The sequence below is a fragment of the Nansenia antarctica genome (assembly GCF_963989245.1).
Source record: "Nansenia antarctica genome assembly, chromosome: 6".
Lineage (NCBI taxonomy): Eukaryota > Metazoa > Chordata > Actinopteri > Argentiniformes > Microstomatidae > Nansenia > Nansenia antarctica.
Genome location: NC_137676.1, coordinates 28595929 through 28613813, shown reverse-complemented (window position 1 = coordinate 28613813; position 17885 = coordinate 28595929). Strand labels below are relative to the sequence as shown.

At 43.2% G+C, this 17885-nt stretch overlaps 1 protein-coding gene across 1 annotated transcript in view; it reads left to right on the top strand.

Annotated features, from left to right (window-relative positions):
• The window catches only part of vps13d (vacuolar protein sorting 13 homolog D), a gene marked incomplete at its 5' end in the record, with an annotated part of 203052 nt that overhangs the window by 44260 nt on the left and 140907 nt on the right, over positions 1–17885 (top strand). Inside the window, 6 exons of the mRNA XM_080534330.1 lie at positions 158–248; positions 454–580; positions 1327–1507; positions 2856–3080; positions 7451–7712; positions 11950–12163. Coding sequence (XP_080390456.1) covers positions 158–248; positions 454–580; positions 1327–1507; positions 2856–3080; positions 7451–7712; positions 11950–12163 — 1100 coding nt within the window. The remainder of the gene's footprint in view (positions 1–157; positions 249–453; positions 581–1326; positions 1508–2855; positions 3081–7450; positions 7713–11949; positions 12164–17885) is intronic.

The following is a 17885-nucleotide window of genomic DNA, read 5'->3' as shown; positions in this document are numbered from 1 at the left end:
GTCACTGCAACCTGCTCGTGTTATATTCCAATAGAATGCCTGCCCTGGGTAGTGAAACTCAATTCTACATCTCTCTCGTTTTAGCCAGCACTAGCAGTGCACACCCAGTAGTCAATGTACCATTAAGATTGTTTTTACACTGTGGTTTCATCCTCAGGTCCATTCTCTGTCACTTGTGCTGAACAAGAAAACCAACGAGCTTGCTAAAGCTAGCGTCTCCAAATTGTCTGCTCACTGGGAAATGATTGGTGAATATCAACTCAACACTTACATATGATATACACAGTTCACAATAGCTGCATATTTTTCCTCAAATATTATACAATTATAATACAGTTACAATATATACTTTTTGGGTATTTGGTTACATGTTACCGACAATGATTTTCGAAAGTGCGTTTCCATACTGCATCTCGTGCAATGTGATGTCACATCCTGTATCCTGTGTTTCAGAGGGTGATCTAGCGTTGCAGGGGAGTCTGGGAAGCTTGTCTCTGAGTGACCTGACCCCGCATGGTGACCTGTATAGGGAACGCTTCACCACGCGGGGTGGAGAGGCACTGGTTTTCAACATCATCAAGTAAGTTTAACACTACAACAGCCATGCCTATTTTACCTACTAGTAGAGTCAACTAGTCAAATAGACCCCCTTTTTAGAATGTAAATCTGCTATTTACACACAGAGATCACTAGAGAGCGCTTCTTTTTTTAGCCTGCCTCCTACACAGAAAAACTGCAAAACAGCTTTATACTATCTTATCCTGAAGTGATTTTGAAAATGTAAGGGTACTGGGTGGTAGAACGCACATATCTAGGAAAAGTCATGAAAGGAGGGTCCTGAAATTTGATCAAGTGCAAAGATAGATTTTTATTTTTACCCACAGGACCCCTCACGGCTCTTCTAGTGTTAAACCCCTCTCTCTCTTCCCCAGGAGAACGCCATCCAAGGCCTTGTTCACATGACGCCTTTATGATAGCGATAAAGCGTTGCATTTCATAATTTTTTGAAACCGCTGGGGGCGCTCCTACGCAACAGTGATGCGCCTCACTCTTTTTGAAGCACCGCTTAGAGGTGCAAAAAGTGGGAAACAGTAACCACTAAGTGGTTTTGTGTCTATATCCAATGACAACATCTGCCAGAGAAACAGCTTGCAGATTTGAATGTGTTCATCACCTCCGATAAAGTGAAATATTTGGAGTGAACTTGTCGCTCAGCTTTGTTGCTCTGAAATGTATTGAATTGAATGGCCCGTCTGTCATGTTGGTTAGCTGCTATGTCGTCCTCCTCACCCACCTCTGGGTTGACGATACGTTTCTCTCCCCCAGATACGGGGAGCCCGACCCCTACCTGGAGCGGGAGTGTGACATCAAGGTGTCCCTGCAGATGGCCTCGGTGCAGTACGTCCACACCCAGCGCTTCCAGACCGAGGTGGTGGCCTTCATCCAGCACTTTACCCAGCTTCAGGACGTCCTGGGCAGGCAGAGGGCCGCGATGGAGGGCCAGGCTGTAAGTTCGGCCTTCCGGACCTCTTCCTAAACCCTAACCCCTAACCCCTAACCCTAACCTATTAGAATAAGGGCATGTATGGTGTGATGCGATCTGATGAGGTGGAATTTTGACTAGTTATTTGTCAGCGTATTGCGTATTATGCCTGTCTGATTCTTTCAGCTCTAGGCTAACACATGCCTTATTGAGTAGAGGTTAGGGGGGTAATTGTTTCTATGAAATGTTCTTAACCCGCTTCTTGTTACAATGCCATCATTGTTGTTGCTTTGGACACTTTGATTGAAATAGTGTTTTTAAATCATTTCAAACTATTTGCTGTGCTTGATTGAGTTTGCCTGGCACAGCGGAATGGACCAATGGAATAGTCCCAGAGGTACAAACCACCCCTCCTCTGGCACCGCAGGGCAAGGCTCAAGCGGACACTCAAAGTACTTAAAAGTATTTCAGATACGTTTCGAGCCCAGGTCTGATAACCTCCTCTATAGCCAATGTCGTTGTAGCGGTTTAGCTACAGGTGTGTCGTATGAGCTCAGAGATCTCACGTCACTCGCAGACTGACCATCAAAGCAGTTGTTAGCATCTCTGTAGTGATGATGAGGCTAGACACTGAGCTCCATGTCCGACCTGCTTCCCCTTCCTTAATCCCAGCTCACATGGATGACTCTCTTCCAGTACCAGTTCCTTCATGGATGAGTCTGCAGTGCTATTAGAACACAGTCGATTGGGGCAGGGGGGGTTGTGACATGACATGTAGGAGAGTGGTTTTTCAAGGTCAGAGCCCAGTAGAAGAGTGGTGTTATAGGGGTCAGAGCCCAGTAGGAGAGTGGTGTTATAGGGGTCAGAGCCCAGTAGGAGAGGGGTGTTATAGGGGTCAGAGCCCAGTAGAAGAGTGGTGTTATAGTGGTCAGAGCACAGTAGGAGAGTGGTGTTATAGTGGTCAGAGCCCAGTAGAAGAGTGGTGTTATAGTGGTCAGAGCCCAGTAGGTGAGTGGTGTTATATAGTGGTCAGAGCCCAGTAGGAGAGTGGTGTTATAGGGGTCAGAGCCCAGTAGGTGAGTGGTGTTATATAGTGGTCAGAGCCCAGTAGGAGAGTGGTGTTATAGGGGTCAGAGCCCTCCTACAGTCTCCCTACCTCCTATCCTCTCTTCTGTTGCTCATCTGTCTCAATAAAGCTTTACAAATACAATAACAACTGTGGAATTCCACTTACACGCATTGGTAGAAATGATAGTGTACACTTGTTTTTCTTAATTTTAGTATTTTTTTCGGAATTCATTCAGGGAAGAGATAAAATAAAGACAACTTAATCCCGTCTCGTTCACTCCCCGTCCCCCCCGTCCCTCCACAGGTACGGGAGAGACCCCAGAGGGCGTCGCGGGTGCTCCTGGACATCGAGGCCGGCGCCCCTGTGATCCTCATCCCGGAGAGCTCGCGCTCGCCGCGCCTCATCGTGGCCAACCTGGGTCAGCTGCGCGTACGCAACTCCTTCCTGCCCGCCGGCGCCCACGGTACCTTCTCCCTCAGAGACAAGGTAGAGAAACTCACCATGGCACACACCTTTTTCCCCTCTCTGGTGAGTCACCACCCGATCCATCCTCCACCACCCGCCTGCCTGCCCGCCACCACCTAACACGTGGCCTGGATTTATGAAGCATTTCATTTAACGCTTTGCTAGGATTAAGATATTATTAAAGCGTACGCGCCTGTCCACCTGTCTGTCGATCAGTGCGTACGCTTTAAAAAATTTATTACTTGCCCCGGGCAATCGGGCAACCGTTAATGTCGAACCCTGAATTGTGATGTTACATCTTCTATAGGATGTGCTTAGAGTTTTCTTTGGGTCTGACGTGTTGTGGTCTACACAGAAGCCCTCAGATACAGGAGAGAGCGTCTGCCTGCTCCACTCTGATATCAGATGGAAAATGCTTTCTGAACGCAGGCCTCCATGAGCTCTCAGGTGGCCATGGTGATATGGTCTATGTATGCTCTGGCCTGAACCTGAACACCTTGTACTTGGTTTCTTTATACAATTTCACATTATTCCAGAGACTTTTTCTTCCCCCGAGTTCCCATTTCCCCCCACTTCCATGCTAACACAATGGGTCCATCTATGGATGACGTTTTGGGGGGTTTGGATATTTTGCAATTACTTTTTCTAGAATAACAGTTACATATGAAATGAAGAAAGTTACATTCCATGAAAGTTACATCACTCTAGTATACAGTATGAGTAACTTCTTCAGCTGGACGTTGATGTGTATATTATGATACTTTTGCACACTATAATAACGCAATAGCATTTCACCCCCATTTTGTATGTGTTTGTTAAGAATTTGATATTGCACGCTAATTCGTACAAGGATCCTTCCCATTACAAGGTACAAGGGCATGCTGTTTGTGAACTGCTTGGTTTGGGAGTGTGAACTGTCAATGAACGCCTGTGTGCTGGAACCTCTCTTGATAAAGCCTAGATGACTTCTTTTACTAGAGCGCAACACCGTGATGTTCGTCTCGTTTACTTCCAGTTGCAGTGGGCCAGCCAATTCGGCTTCGATCTGAATTGCAGCTTGAAGCCAATGCAAAAATGTGTTTATTTTTTGTGTGGTTTTCATCCTGAATCATTTGAATGAATTTCTTATATGTTTTTTTTCACTTACCGGTACTCTCTTTATGTTTACTCATAAAACTACATTTGCCAGGTGTTTTCAGAGTACTGAAATCCATTCCAGATTTACACAACAGATGCTGAAACCCACTCACTTTGATAAGATACTAGACATCTTCTGAGCTCTGAGAACGTCTGACGGACGTGGTTTTGGAGTGGATTAATGAGAATTGTTACCCTCCTCCTCTGCTAAATTGGGCAATGTTATTATTTAAACTGAAGCGACTTAACACTAGAACAGCCATGGGTGGGCTCATTTGACCCTGTGAGTAAAAACTTTTTTATCTATCTATGCACTCGATCAAATTTCAGGACCCTCCTTTCATGACTTTTCCTAGATATGTGCGCTCTACCACCCATCCTTACATTTTCAAAATCACATTAGGATAAGTTAGTATAAAGCTATTTTGCAGTTCGTCTGTGTAGGAGGCAGACTAATGTACAAGCCGGCCAACTAGTGGTCGTTGTGTGTAAGTAGCAGCTTCCCATTGTAAAGACTATGGTCATTTGACCCCCGAGACGGCTCTTATAGTAGGTAAAAAAGGCACGGCTGTTCTAGTGTTAAAATAAAAGTACCCATACAATATAAACATACCCTGCCCTCTGCAGAGTGACGGGGGGGACTACGACGACGACGATGACGACTGCTGTGTCTATGCTGCTGTGGTTTTGATGTTATTTTAGCTGTGAGATAAGGACAAGTTAATGCCAGTGGTTTGAAGTATAGCTTAAACTGTATGAGCCAGCAGTTATTCCTGACCAAATAGAATGTTATGGCATTAATATCCAGACATGTCCAGTCATATTCGCTGCAAAGGACTTAGGGATGGGAATCAAACCGGTTCCAGTTGAGAACTGGTTCCAAATTGTTCGATGCCTCGGAATCGTATGCCTCAGAGGTTATCGATTCCTCTTATCGATGCCGGCATGTTTTTGCACATGCACTGAAAGTGCATTGCAAAAGGTTGACGTCAAACTTACAACAAGGAGTCATGGTGGTGGTTTGATTGATACTTTGTAATACCTGTAAAATGATAATTTCAAGTAATGGTGGAAACACCAGCAATATGTTAGACATACGTAAACGCAACATGGGCTAGAATTACAGGAATGCCATGTTTTTTTACACTCACGCACGAGTGCCACTGCTTTCCCAAGCGAGCAACACGTCCGTTACTGAGGGTAAATCCTATGCTAATAATATTAGCGCCATGCACGCAGGCTTAGCAGATGAATGCTGTACAAATATTCTCCCATTTCATCCATTTTATCAGCTGACCTGCTCTCTGATGGGGGCAGAAGAGAAACACACTGCCCCTGTTGTTAGATCTTGACCCGAACATACTGAGTGTTCAGGCGTCCTCAACCCCATCTGAGAGGGTGTTCTCCACAGCTGGAGACACCGTTAGCCCAGAGAGATCTAGGATCCTCCCACAGAAAGCAGACATGCACATTTTTCTGCAGAAGAATTGTTGGGAATTGTTATATCCTTTTAACCCATTAAGGCCTAAAACGAGAATTAGAATAACCCCCTAAAACCTGAAGTTTTTCTGGAAATTCAACAAAAGTGTCAACGCCTACTAAAAAAATATATTTCTCAGCCTCTGTAGCAGATAGAAACGAAATTCAAAAAAGTTCGATTCCAGCCGGGGACATCCTGCATGTCATCCCTCCTTTCTCTCACCCATCCTTCCTGTCTAAATCTCTACTGTATCTGTCAATAAAATGAAAAATATGAGTGGGACTGCCCCACTTAAAAAAAAATAATTAAAAAAAAGCTCACACCAGTGGCTTTCATGGGAATTGGAGTTTATTCTTTATTCAGGAGTCCAAACCTTCATTAAAAATAATTTCAGCTCTATTTTCAATAAAAATAAATAAAAATAAAGTGTGGCAGTGCAGTCACAGAGGGCAGGACAGAGGGCAGTCCCCACACATAATCCATGTCAGCTGCCAGGTTGTCCTGGAGGTGTAGATACCTGAAAATCCAGATATAGATTCATGTAAGTTACCTTGGATGAAAACAATATAACACATACACCATTGGAAGAAATATAAATAGCTCTCATTAGCCTACTATAATAATAATAATAATAATAATAATAATAATAATAATAATAATAATAATAAATGTTATTTATATTGCACTTTTCAGGGTACTCAAAGACACCTAAAGTAATAGGAGACATAAACATAGTCATTTCTCATTATACTATCATCACAATTAATTAGTATTATTATTGTTATTACCTCCAGAGACAAATCTGTCCCGGGACATGGGAAAATTGGGAACATTTGGGAAATTGGTCTTGAAGAGATCTTTCTTCTGTTACCAGTAGTCTCTCCGAACTGACAGTATAAGAAGCCCCATACTGATGCACAGCCCAATAAAAGTCTTCATCTCCGTCAGACTAACGTCAGCCCACTTTGCTCTGGATGGAGTGGTTCTGGTCTGGGCACTATAAAGGTTTGTCTCGGTGACGACGAGACGCGCCAGAGTTCCTCTGTAAAATTATTTTCAAATACCTGCATCGCTGTTGCGGGGTGCGGTTGAAGGATTACGGTGCTAGTTGTCCGTCTTCCATTCCGTTTCAGAGCCTTCTAAATCATACGAATCAGTTATAACATTGTCATAATAATAATAGTATCACATCACTCCCTTCAGAACTAACTTCAGAAACTTCTCCGCTGTTGCCAAGATATTGTAAAAAATAAATAAAATAAAACCGTTTGTAGATACTCCCACGTGTATATGTTGATGCATTTCATTGGCCAAGAGACCCGAAGAATGTGGAAAAAATACAAATACTACAAAATGACGTATCCGCTTTCCCGGCTTGAAAGGTAGAACAGCGCAACAGCGCCCCCGGTTTAAATGGGTTTAAGAGGACCATTTAATTTATATTCCCATTATTTTATTTTTTATTTATGTTCAAATGTTATGTTCAGTTATTATACACTGTGTTCAGCGACTCCAGATAATAAAACAGCCGTGTTGACGCTGAAAACCTGTGTAGGCCGACTTTCTTTTTCACACAGAAAATTTATCAGGAATCCATAAAGGGAAAAGATAAAGAATTGAACTGATAAGCAGAATCAATAATGAAATCGGTATCAATAACATCTTATCAACTCCCATCCCTAACAGGGCTTATTCAGCGTTGTGTTATTAGGCTAATTACAGTACACGTCTAGTGGATTTGTTCCTGAATATTCCTCTGACAGTGTTGTTTATTCATCGGTGGTTGTTCCTCTGATCATGTGTGTTCTGCTCAAAGGACCGTGTGAGGAGCTCCCAGCCCCAGAGCACCCAGCCCCAGAGCACCCAGCCCCGGAGCGCAGCAGGAGCAGGTGAGCAGCCCCAGAGCACCCAGCCCCGGAGCACCCAGCCCCGGAGCGCAGCAGGAGCAGGTGAGGGGGAGTCTGCTGAGACACCCAGAGCCCCTCCCAGCACCGCCTCCTCCTCAGGTTTTGTCCTGGGCCGGCCTCAGCCCCCTGCTGCCGGTAGGATCCCTGAGGATGACCAACCCCTCGACCTTGGTGAGCAGAGTTCAATGCACTGTGAAAGCCATTACTGCATTTGGGCCATTACATTGTTTATTGGGGACGCACGCCTTTGGAGTCCTGTTGTTAAATTCCTGTCTATTCCATTATCTTACTTCAGATAGCGCAAGTCCGTCCATACTTTTCTGTCCCTATCAAAAACAAGCAAACAGTTACAGTATGTGGCAAAATGTAAAAACTGTAGTAACCATGCTGAAATATGGACTGTGCATGTTTGTAACACTGTATTGTTGTATACTGTACCTGTCACAAGTAAGATGACTAATGAAAAGGTACGTTTAGAGGCACAATGTAGTTGTTAGGGATGTGCATAACTCAAAAGGTTCATGGTCGAATAATCGGTGGGTGGTATGAACCAATAATAGATTTTTCAATGTGTGCCGACATTCACAAAGACAGCCACAGATCATCGGTAAGAAATCACTTAATATCTTAAACGCAAAAGAAAAAAACTTTAGCTGTGAAAAAAATCACATTTACTCTGGTATTAATCCTCATGAATGTATTCTTCTGAGTACTTCTTCTGAGATAACAATAATGCAGAACATAACGAGACTTCTCACGGTGTCTTCTCATAACGAGAAGAAACAGGAAGGGCGACAGTAGACATCCCTGTCGAACTCCAGACTTGACCTCAAAACTGTCTGACATCTGGCCTGCATGTAAGACCCTGCAGGACATTCCCTGGTAGGTGTTCTGGACCAGGGAGGTGATCTTCTCCGGGACACCGTAGTTCCTCATTAGCTTCCACAGGGTCTATCTGTCCACACTATCAAATGCCTTTTCATAGTCAATGAAGTTGATGTATAGGGAGGAGTTCCATTCTATTGATTGCTCTACTATGATGCGTAGGGTGGCGATCTGGTCAGTACAGGATCTATTACTCCGGAAGCCTGCCTGCTGGTCTCGGAGCAGGGAATCAACTGCTGTTTTCATTCTCTCCAGTAGAATTCTGTTCAGGATTTTGCCTGGTACAGAGAGGAGCATGATTCCCCTGTAGTTGTTACAGCTGGTGAGGTCTCCTTTTTTGGTGAAGAGGCTGTGGAGCATGTCAGTGGTGGTTGTTAGGTCGGCCTTCATTGCCTCTGCTGGTATTCCATCTGGCCCTGCAGCTTTTCCTGACTTCAGTGTCTTGATAGCCTTCCTAATCTCTGCCTTGCTGGGTTTCTCACAGTTTATTGATAAAACTGTCTGCTGGTGGTATGTCTGGTCTTTCTACTGGGACAGGTTGATTCAGGACTTCTTTGAAGTGTTCGGCCCATCTTCTCCGCTGGTCCTGAGTGGTTGTAATTGGGTTTCCCTGTTTATCCTTCACTGGCTTGTCTGTCTGATGGAGCTTGCCTGCAGGCTTCTTGGTGATCATGTAGAGGTCTTTCATATTTCCCTGTGCTGCCGCTGTTTCTGCTTGTTGGGCCAGGTTGTCTATGTAGGCCCTTTTGTCCTTTCTAATACTTTTCTTCACCTCTTTGTTAACATGGGTGTACTCTTCCTGCCCCCTACCATTTGCTGCTCTAGTTTTGCTTGTGTTTATCTTCTCTTTCTTCTCCTTCCTTTCTTTTAGTTTTTGGAGTGTTTCCCACAGAGACCCAGTTTTGATGTTTTGTTTTCCTTTTTCCGAGGACTTCCTCGCAGGTGTCGAGCCAGGTCTTTTTTGGCTGCTGCCACCGAGTCCCTACATCTCCATCTCAATCCACTCCTTCAGACTGCAGTATCTGGTATCTGTTCTTGAGTCTGATCTGAAATCTCTTCTCTACTTCTTGATTCCTGAGAAGTCTGAGGTCATATCTTGTTGTTGTGCTGCTAGTGGTGGAGTGCCTTTTAAGACGTAGCTTTGCAGTCATCAGAAGGAGGTGGGGGTCTGATGCTGCATCTGCTCCTCTCATCACTCGCACATCTTGACATGTGTTACGTTCTTGTTCACTAGGGATAAAGCAGTAACAAATTACCGTTGGTATGGGTAAACATTAAAGATATTTTATTGGCCATGACAGTTTTTAAATCTTATAGTAATGAACATAAAAACAGAATTAGAAATAACAACAAATGCCTCCTATTAATCATAAACAAAGTAAGTCACCAAGAACCATCCACCAAGGATGGTTTTTCTTCAATCAAATAAAAGAGTCATAAAGTATAAACGGTGACTATTAAAGCACAAAATAAACACTAAACAAGTATCATTTAATTCATTAAACAAGGTCTCTACAATATCACTGAACAAAGAAACAACTAACAAATGAAACCACCAGCATGGCACAACACAAAATGGTGGGAACTGTTGTGATGACTGTTGTTGTGTTGTGATGACTGTTGAACTGTTGTGATGATCACAACAGCTGCTGCTGGTTTTCCCTCAGTATCTTTTGAAGCGTGTGGCCTCTGATGATTGGCTGGTGTTTCCCAATTATCAAGGGGGGTGGATCCCCTGGACTAGGACTCATCTCTCCTGTTTAGAATTTAAAGAGACAAACACACACAGACACAGACACCCAGAACAGGCACTACTACAGACACAACCATATAGACAGACAACCAGGCTACTGATAGCCGTCACAACATGACCTCCTGAACTTTCGACTGATGCATATGTGGTCTATTTGGTTCTCTGTAACATGGTCTGGAGATCTCCACGTGGCCGTGTAAATTTGTTTATGTGGGAAGATGCTGCCTCCTATGACCAGCTGGTTAAGGGAGCACAGGTCTGCAAACCTTTCACCATTCTCATTCATCTGGCCCAGCCCGTGTGTACCCATGATGTCTTCATAGCCATTGTTGTCAGCTCTGGTTTTTGGCATTGAAGTCACCCATGAGAATAGTGATATCCTTTGCTCTGAGTCTGTCCAGCACCCCCTGCAGCTGGTCGTAGAAGTCGTCTTTCTTTTCCTCTATGGCATCGTTGGTCGGAGCATAGCACTGAATGATATTCAGCTTGATGTTCTCTTTCTGAGTGGCAAATTGGGCGGTGATGATTCTTGGGTTCACCGGTTCCCAACCAATGAGGGAGCGCTGTGCCTCTGGAGCCAGCATGAGGGCAACTCCTTCTGTGTGGGGGGCACCATCTTCAGTGTGCCCGGAGTAGAGCACCATCTCCCCTGATGATAAACTCATGCCCTGCTTGTAGCCACCTTCTCTCACACAGTCCCAGGAGAGAGATGTTGTAATTTCTCATCTCCTGTGCTACCTGGACTGTCTTCCCTGACTCAAACATGGTCCTAACGTTCCATGTGGCGATTTTGGTGGTGGTCCGAGGGGTTAGCAAGGGGGTCGGCCTTACAGCTTCCTTGCGGGTTTGGCTGCTCTGCTTCATAAACCTCCTCTGTGGAGGCCCTTCTTTCCCCCAGCCATGTTGGTTTTGTTTTGTCGTCAATGCTTCTGTAACAGTTTATTTTTTTCTAGATAGGGTTGTTGGCCCTATGCAAACCCATTTGACCTCTTGGGTGTCAATTTTGTATTGTGTCTCCCGGTAAATAGCTCCGTACAGAGCTCTGGCTAGTCCTCCGCTAAGAGGTCAGATCTATGGACCCCCAAGATACCTAGACTAGAGTCGGATAGATTCACCCTGCTGTTAACTGTCTACGTCCCAAAGTCTGCCCTGCTACCTCTTATTCACAATATCTCTTATCCTTGTATTCCGTACCTGTGATTCAATACACCACAAAGCCCCAGGTAGGATGTCTCTATCGTATACCTTAACCTGTTGATCTACTTGAACCCTGATATCTAGTCTACCCATTATAGAACCTGTTGACCTTCTGAACCCTGATATCCAGTCTACCCATTATAGAACCAGACCTACCCAAGCATAAGGCCCGGATCACCCATTATAAGACTGGACACCTTATAAGCTATTGATGCCTCTATACCGGAACCTTGCTTGACCCACCCGCTCATAGGGTCAAGGCTACCTTATTCCCTGCTCCGATTCACCTTTAATATAATTTTAAGCTATCTGTGACTCGCCTTGGACCACCCTTGTATAGGTCCAAGGCATAAAACCCGCTAATTCTTTTTACCCAAATATAATTGATTAGTTGAGTAGAGACCTATTTTGGGAAAAAGGGGAACTCCTTTCTAGTTCTATTGTGCTTAAACTCAACACCCGACCAAAATGACAATTTCAAAGCTCAAAATCCTATATACTAAACCTTTTAAATGAACATACATGTACTTCTTGTTTGTGTGTGTGTGTTTGCGTGCGTGCGTGCGTGCTCAGAGGACCTCGTCTGTCTGCTGGACTGCATTGCCCTGGACCTCCAGGAGATGGACATCTTCGCGGCGGAGCGTCTGTCCTGCCAGCCCTGGGACAGCGCGGTGCAGCAGCCTGACAGAGACCTGGTGTTCCCCTCCTACTCGGTGCGCCGCACTGGCGCCAACCTGCTGAAGGAGCGCTGCCGTCTGAAACTCAAAGTGGAGCGCAACCTCGACAAGTGAGCCTCGCGTCCACCACTCACAACCAACACCTAACACAACACAACCTGTTGGGTTTTTAGATCTGATAAGTGCTTCTCATTCCCAGAGAATCTCAAAATGAAACATATATGAGGCAGTTTTCTTTTCTTCCAGATCCAGTCAATGAATAGGGGGAAGGGGTGATAAAAAAATATTTCTTTCCGTCCTTAGTCCCTCTAGCTTGGTGTGTGTCATAGTGGTCTCGAGTTGCCCGCATTCTCTATGGAGTTAATTATGTGCCACAATTATTTTGAGAAAAACAATATAAGGAAAATCTATTTTGAGCAAAAGAAAATACATTTTGCGCAAAGGAAAATCGATTTTGAACAAAGGAGAATCGATTTTGTCCTCAATAAAAGTTGTTTATTTGCATGTCTGCTAAAGTCAATAATGCACGCAGCACAGCTGATCGTCAACATTTGCTTGACCGGCAACATTTGATTCTTCTCTCTCTCTAAACATTTTACCCTGCTAGAAATGTGCCAGAATACCAACATATGGTCCCTTAAACTAGCATGGGAAACAGATTTAAATGTATCATTTACAGAGGCAGAATGGGGAAGAATTCTCAAGAATGGGAAAAAAATGTCAAGGGAACTCCGAACGAGATTGATCCAATTCAAGATTATTAATAGAATCTACTGGACACCATCCAGGCTACATAGAGTGGGTCTAGTTGACAGCTCGGAGTGCTGGAGGTGTAGTGACAGGAATGGTACTCTAGTGCATATGTTTTGGGGATGTCCAAAAACCCAGGAGTTTTGGCTAGCCATACATGGTTTTCTGGAAAAAATTGTTGGCCTTGACATTCCGTTCACCCCCAGTCTTTTTATTTTGGGTGACCCCAAAGCATTAAGTGAGGTGACTCCACCACTCGCCAATTGGATCCAGACTGCGTTAATGCTAGGACGGAAACTATTGGTTAAAGAGTGGAAGGCCTCATCAGCACCAGCACCGTCTCTGTGGTACATTTCTCTTGGGCAGCTGGCAGCCCTAGAACAATTATCATATAGGCTGCTAGATAAGGTGGAGGATTACCGCTTGAAATGGTGGCAGTATCACTCATATATTGAGAAATAATGGCAACTCCAGCTCATGTAAATAGCAATATTTTTATTTTTGATTTACTTTTATTTATTTATAAATAGCAATACCCCAAATGTAAAACGTGAAAGTAAACTGCTATAAGTATGATTGTTAGACAATGCTGTAGATTTACATTGCTGTACATCACCTTTATGTTTTGTTGTGTCTATTTTTTGTCTTTTTAATTTATTGTCCAACGTCAACTGTTACTTGTGATGTATGTCTGTTCATTGTCTGTTTATTGAAAATAATAAAAACCATAAATCATTAAAAAAAAGAAATGTGCTAGAATTCTGATTGGCTGGCTGGCTGGCCAGTTCTTAAATGTGTTCAAATGTCTGATTGGCTGGCCTGATTGTGAAGTGAAGATATCCAATTTTGAGTGAAGAGATATTGAATATTGAACATCCGAAAGATGGCTCATACACAACGCCTAGTAAGTTTTGTAATGTATATCTTCACTCTTCAACCTTCAACCGTCAATTTTCTCATCTCCTCCAATCACCTTTGGTCCGTAAATGTTGTGATTGACAATCAGGCCAGCCAATCAGATATTTTAACACATTTAAGAACTGGCCAGCCAGCCAGCCACTCAGAATTCTGGCACATTTCTAGCAGGGTAAAATGTTTCGAGAGAGAGAAGAATCAAATGTTGCCGGTCAAGCAAATGTTGACGATCAGCTGTGCTGCGTGCATTATCGACTTTAGCAGATATGCAAATAAACAACTTTTATTGAGTACAACATTTATTTTCTTTTGCTCAAAATAGATTTTCCTTTGCGCAAAATGTTTTTTTTCTCGAAATAATTGTCGCACATAATTAACTCCATAATTCTCCACCATTTGTGGGAACCCGCTCACTTTACCGGAGTAAAAGTGCAGAGAGAGAGAGAGAGAGAGAGAGAGAGAGAGAGAGAGAGAGAGAGAGAGAGAGAGAGAGAGAGAGAGAGAGAGAGAGAGAGAGAGAGAGAGAGAGAGAGAGAGAGAGAGAGAGAGAGAGAGAGAGAGAGAGAGAGAGAGAGAGAGAGAGAGAGAGAGAGAGAGAGAGAGAGAGAGAGAGAGAGAGAGAGAGAGAGAGAGAGAGAGAGAGAGAGAGAGAGAGAGAGAGAGAGAGAGAGAGAGAGAGAGAGAGAGAGAGAGAGAGAAGAGAGAGAGAGAGAGAGAGAGAGAGAGAGAGAAGCTGCGTGGTCAAGATCAGAGAGAGAAGATAGAGAGAAACAGAAGAGCTGGTGGTCTGAGAGAAGATAAGAGGGCCCTGGGCCCACACTTCTTATTTATAAACAATGCAAATACAGTTACAAACAATGGTCCTATCACAGTCACCGAATAGATGCTTGAGATGTGAAAAAGAGGCAGAGGTCAGGAGGCCATCTTAAGGTACAGTCACTTTGGCCCTCCATTTTGTAAATGACCGTATGGGTTTTAAGAACAAAGGTCGTAAAACCCCCACAGCCAGGAGAATCTTACAGAACTTATGCAAGTCAAAAGGCAAATAATACAGGCCATACTATACAATTCATGTATGTGTGTGTGTTTCAAGTAAAATATACTACACTATCTCAGGATGTGTCGGGGCACTGCCCACCCAGGAGGACCTACTTTTAGCGCGACGAGGTGTCGAATCACACGACCACTCTTCACAATGGGGGAGTGTGTACTGACACACAAAAATCGCTGGATGGCGATGTCACACAAGAAGAGAAAATGACACGACACTACCTCTAAAAATGCAGTTCCAGAGAAGTGGGGACAGAGCAGAGAGTCAGCTGATGAGGAACTATGGAACAAATGATGGCATATACAGTATATATATATATATATATATATATATATATATATATATATATATATATATATATATATATATAATAACGTATGCATGTATGTAACGTAAGTGGAGAGGAGATTGATCTAGGAGATTGATCGAGACTGCGGGAGTTTTCATTACTAACGAATGAAAGTTGATTATCATTATTAAAAAATAACTGTAATATATATTGCAATGTTGTCCCTTTCACACATACTGTAGTTCCAAGTAATTTCCTTGGAATCCCAAGCTGTGTTGACCAGGTATCTGTAATGTTCACATTTATATATAACAGTAATAAATATAGCAATAAATGACAGCGCTGTAAATAGTGTTATTCTTGCACAATTGCACCCACAACGTGCTATTGCCGTCCGGAGTTGATCAGCTCCAGATTGAACCAAGGTTCTTCGCTACAGAAACATTTTCACACAATGACAAACATGTGATGCGTTTTATATTATATTCTTTGAACAACAGAACGGGACAGGCGCCAGAAACTGCCATAATATACCATACATATACAGTATCTGCCATATATCGTACCTCCGTTTTATATTGAGAAATATGATGATAAATACATATAGGGCGGAGGTATGATATGTGGTGTGTGGCTAGATATTTTCATGTATCCATGAACGTCGTTGGGACGTGGTGGAGCGGGGGAAACCCGATGTCTTTGTTCATTGATCGGAAACGATCGAGAGCCATCATCAACCCTCCCCCATCAACCATTAGGCCTACATCAAGTGATTGTAACTCACTTTTTAGAAACGAGTTGTCCCATAGCCTACAGTGATTTTGTTAGAAGCCTACTTGTTAGAAACAGAGCCTAGTATTAGAGATGATCCGATCTGATCGGCGCCGATCGATATCGGCCGATATGGCCTTGATCGGTTTTGATCGGAGTTCTCAAAACGGCCGATCAAACACGGCCGATCAGTTTACATAGAGAAATGGCGTCGCCAGTCTGGCAATATTACACAGTGTCGGAAAGAGACAACAAATATGCAGTTTGTAATGCCTGCTCAAAAGAAATACCTCGCGGAGGAAAGCACGCAAGGTCTTTCAATACCACGAATATCATACGGCATTTGCTGCGTTCGTCGATTCGCTCAGAGAGCGCCGAAGCGCACACTGGGCTCGACGTCATAAAGGGACCGAGTGCTTTGATTGGACGAGAGGCGTTCCACGAGTGCTGGTCAGAGTTCCAGCACGACTTCACGAGCGTAGTGTAGGTAGTGTTCAGCGACGTCATGTGACCCCGCGAGCAGGAAGTCACTAAGCTACACTAAGGCCCATAGCAACAACTATTAGCGTGTGAGTTTTAGGTCTTCCTCTGTGCACCTTGCACAAGTGTAGATAGCGAGCTACTTTTCAGCATAGCAGGACATATTTTAGATGATAAGAGGAACAGGCTGAGTGCCAAAAACGCTGAGATGCTTGTATTTCTCAAGGCTAATCTGCCAGTGATGCTGCTTAATCAGAAGTAAGGTTTGAGTCTGAAATCTCCTTAGGTGCAATGTTTTGTTTTTTTGTTTTATTGATTATTGCTGACTTGCTGTCTTATCTCCTCCTAAATATGACTTGAAACTGACTGACTTGAAACAGTATTTTATATTTGGCTATAGCCTGTTTATGTTGCAGTTTAGTTTGGGTATGTTTATTGTTCCTCAGGAAAGCTACAGTATAAGCTCCAAGTTCTCTAAGAGCCCCTAGTTCCTCTCATTCGAGTGGAATGTTGCACATTTGATGTGACAGTGTACATTTTATTTATTATGATTTTTATTTTCACATTTTATTTGTTTTTCCTGAAGTAAGCTACAGGTGGTTGTGAATTCAATAAAACAGATGGTCGTCAATTCATGATACTTTCTCATCTCCTAATTTCATTTGAATACTTAATATACAATGTCAATGGTGTTAAGAATAATTAAAAACATAAATAATGCTACACAATAAATAGAATGCTTCAATTGCCATTTTCGACGCTGTGATCGGTGATCGGCACCAAAAACCCTGATCGGAGCATCTCTACCTAGTATGTTTATAATCAAGTGCTTTAGTTGGCGAGCGGACATGCCACATATCATCCCCGTACCTCCATCCCACATGTAATTAATACACTCTGCAATTGGCTATTACAATGTTGCCAAAATCAACTAGGCCTATCTAATGTTCGAAAACGAATCTACAAATATTAATCTGCGTAGATCTATGGTACAACCGTCTTGCCTGTTGTGTATTATCATTGCCGACACAGGTCTAATCATAACTGAACATCTGATAACAAGGTGAAGTATTATTCATCTTTACTTTATTGGGTGAATAAGCTCAATATGAATGATTGTACAGTTGTCTATAGGCAAGAATGGGCTTTAGTTGGCGAGCGGACATGCCACATATCATCCCCGTACCTCCATCCCACATGTATTCATCATCATATTTTTCAATATATGTTGTATTGTCTGAACGAACATTTATTTCGCCATATTACGTGACACCTTAGGTTTTTGTGAACGGGACGATCAGAAAGAGATTAGTTTACCACGAAACAAGGAATGCAAAATCAAAAAAACAATGCGTTACATTGGCCGTCCTATTGAGATGATAACTGTTTACAGATTGAACTCATTATCACTATTAGGCTACCGAGTCTCGATCTCAAATGGCATTCAATTGTCAGGATTCATCTTTGATAAACAATGGCCTACTAATTACATCCCATTGAGTATGTTTGCATATGAACACACTTATTCCTATGTAGCCTATTGCATTATTTTCATACATAATACATTCAATGCGCA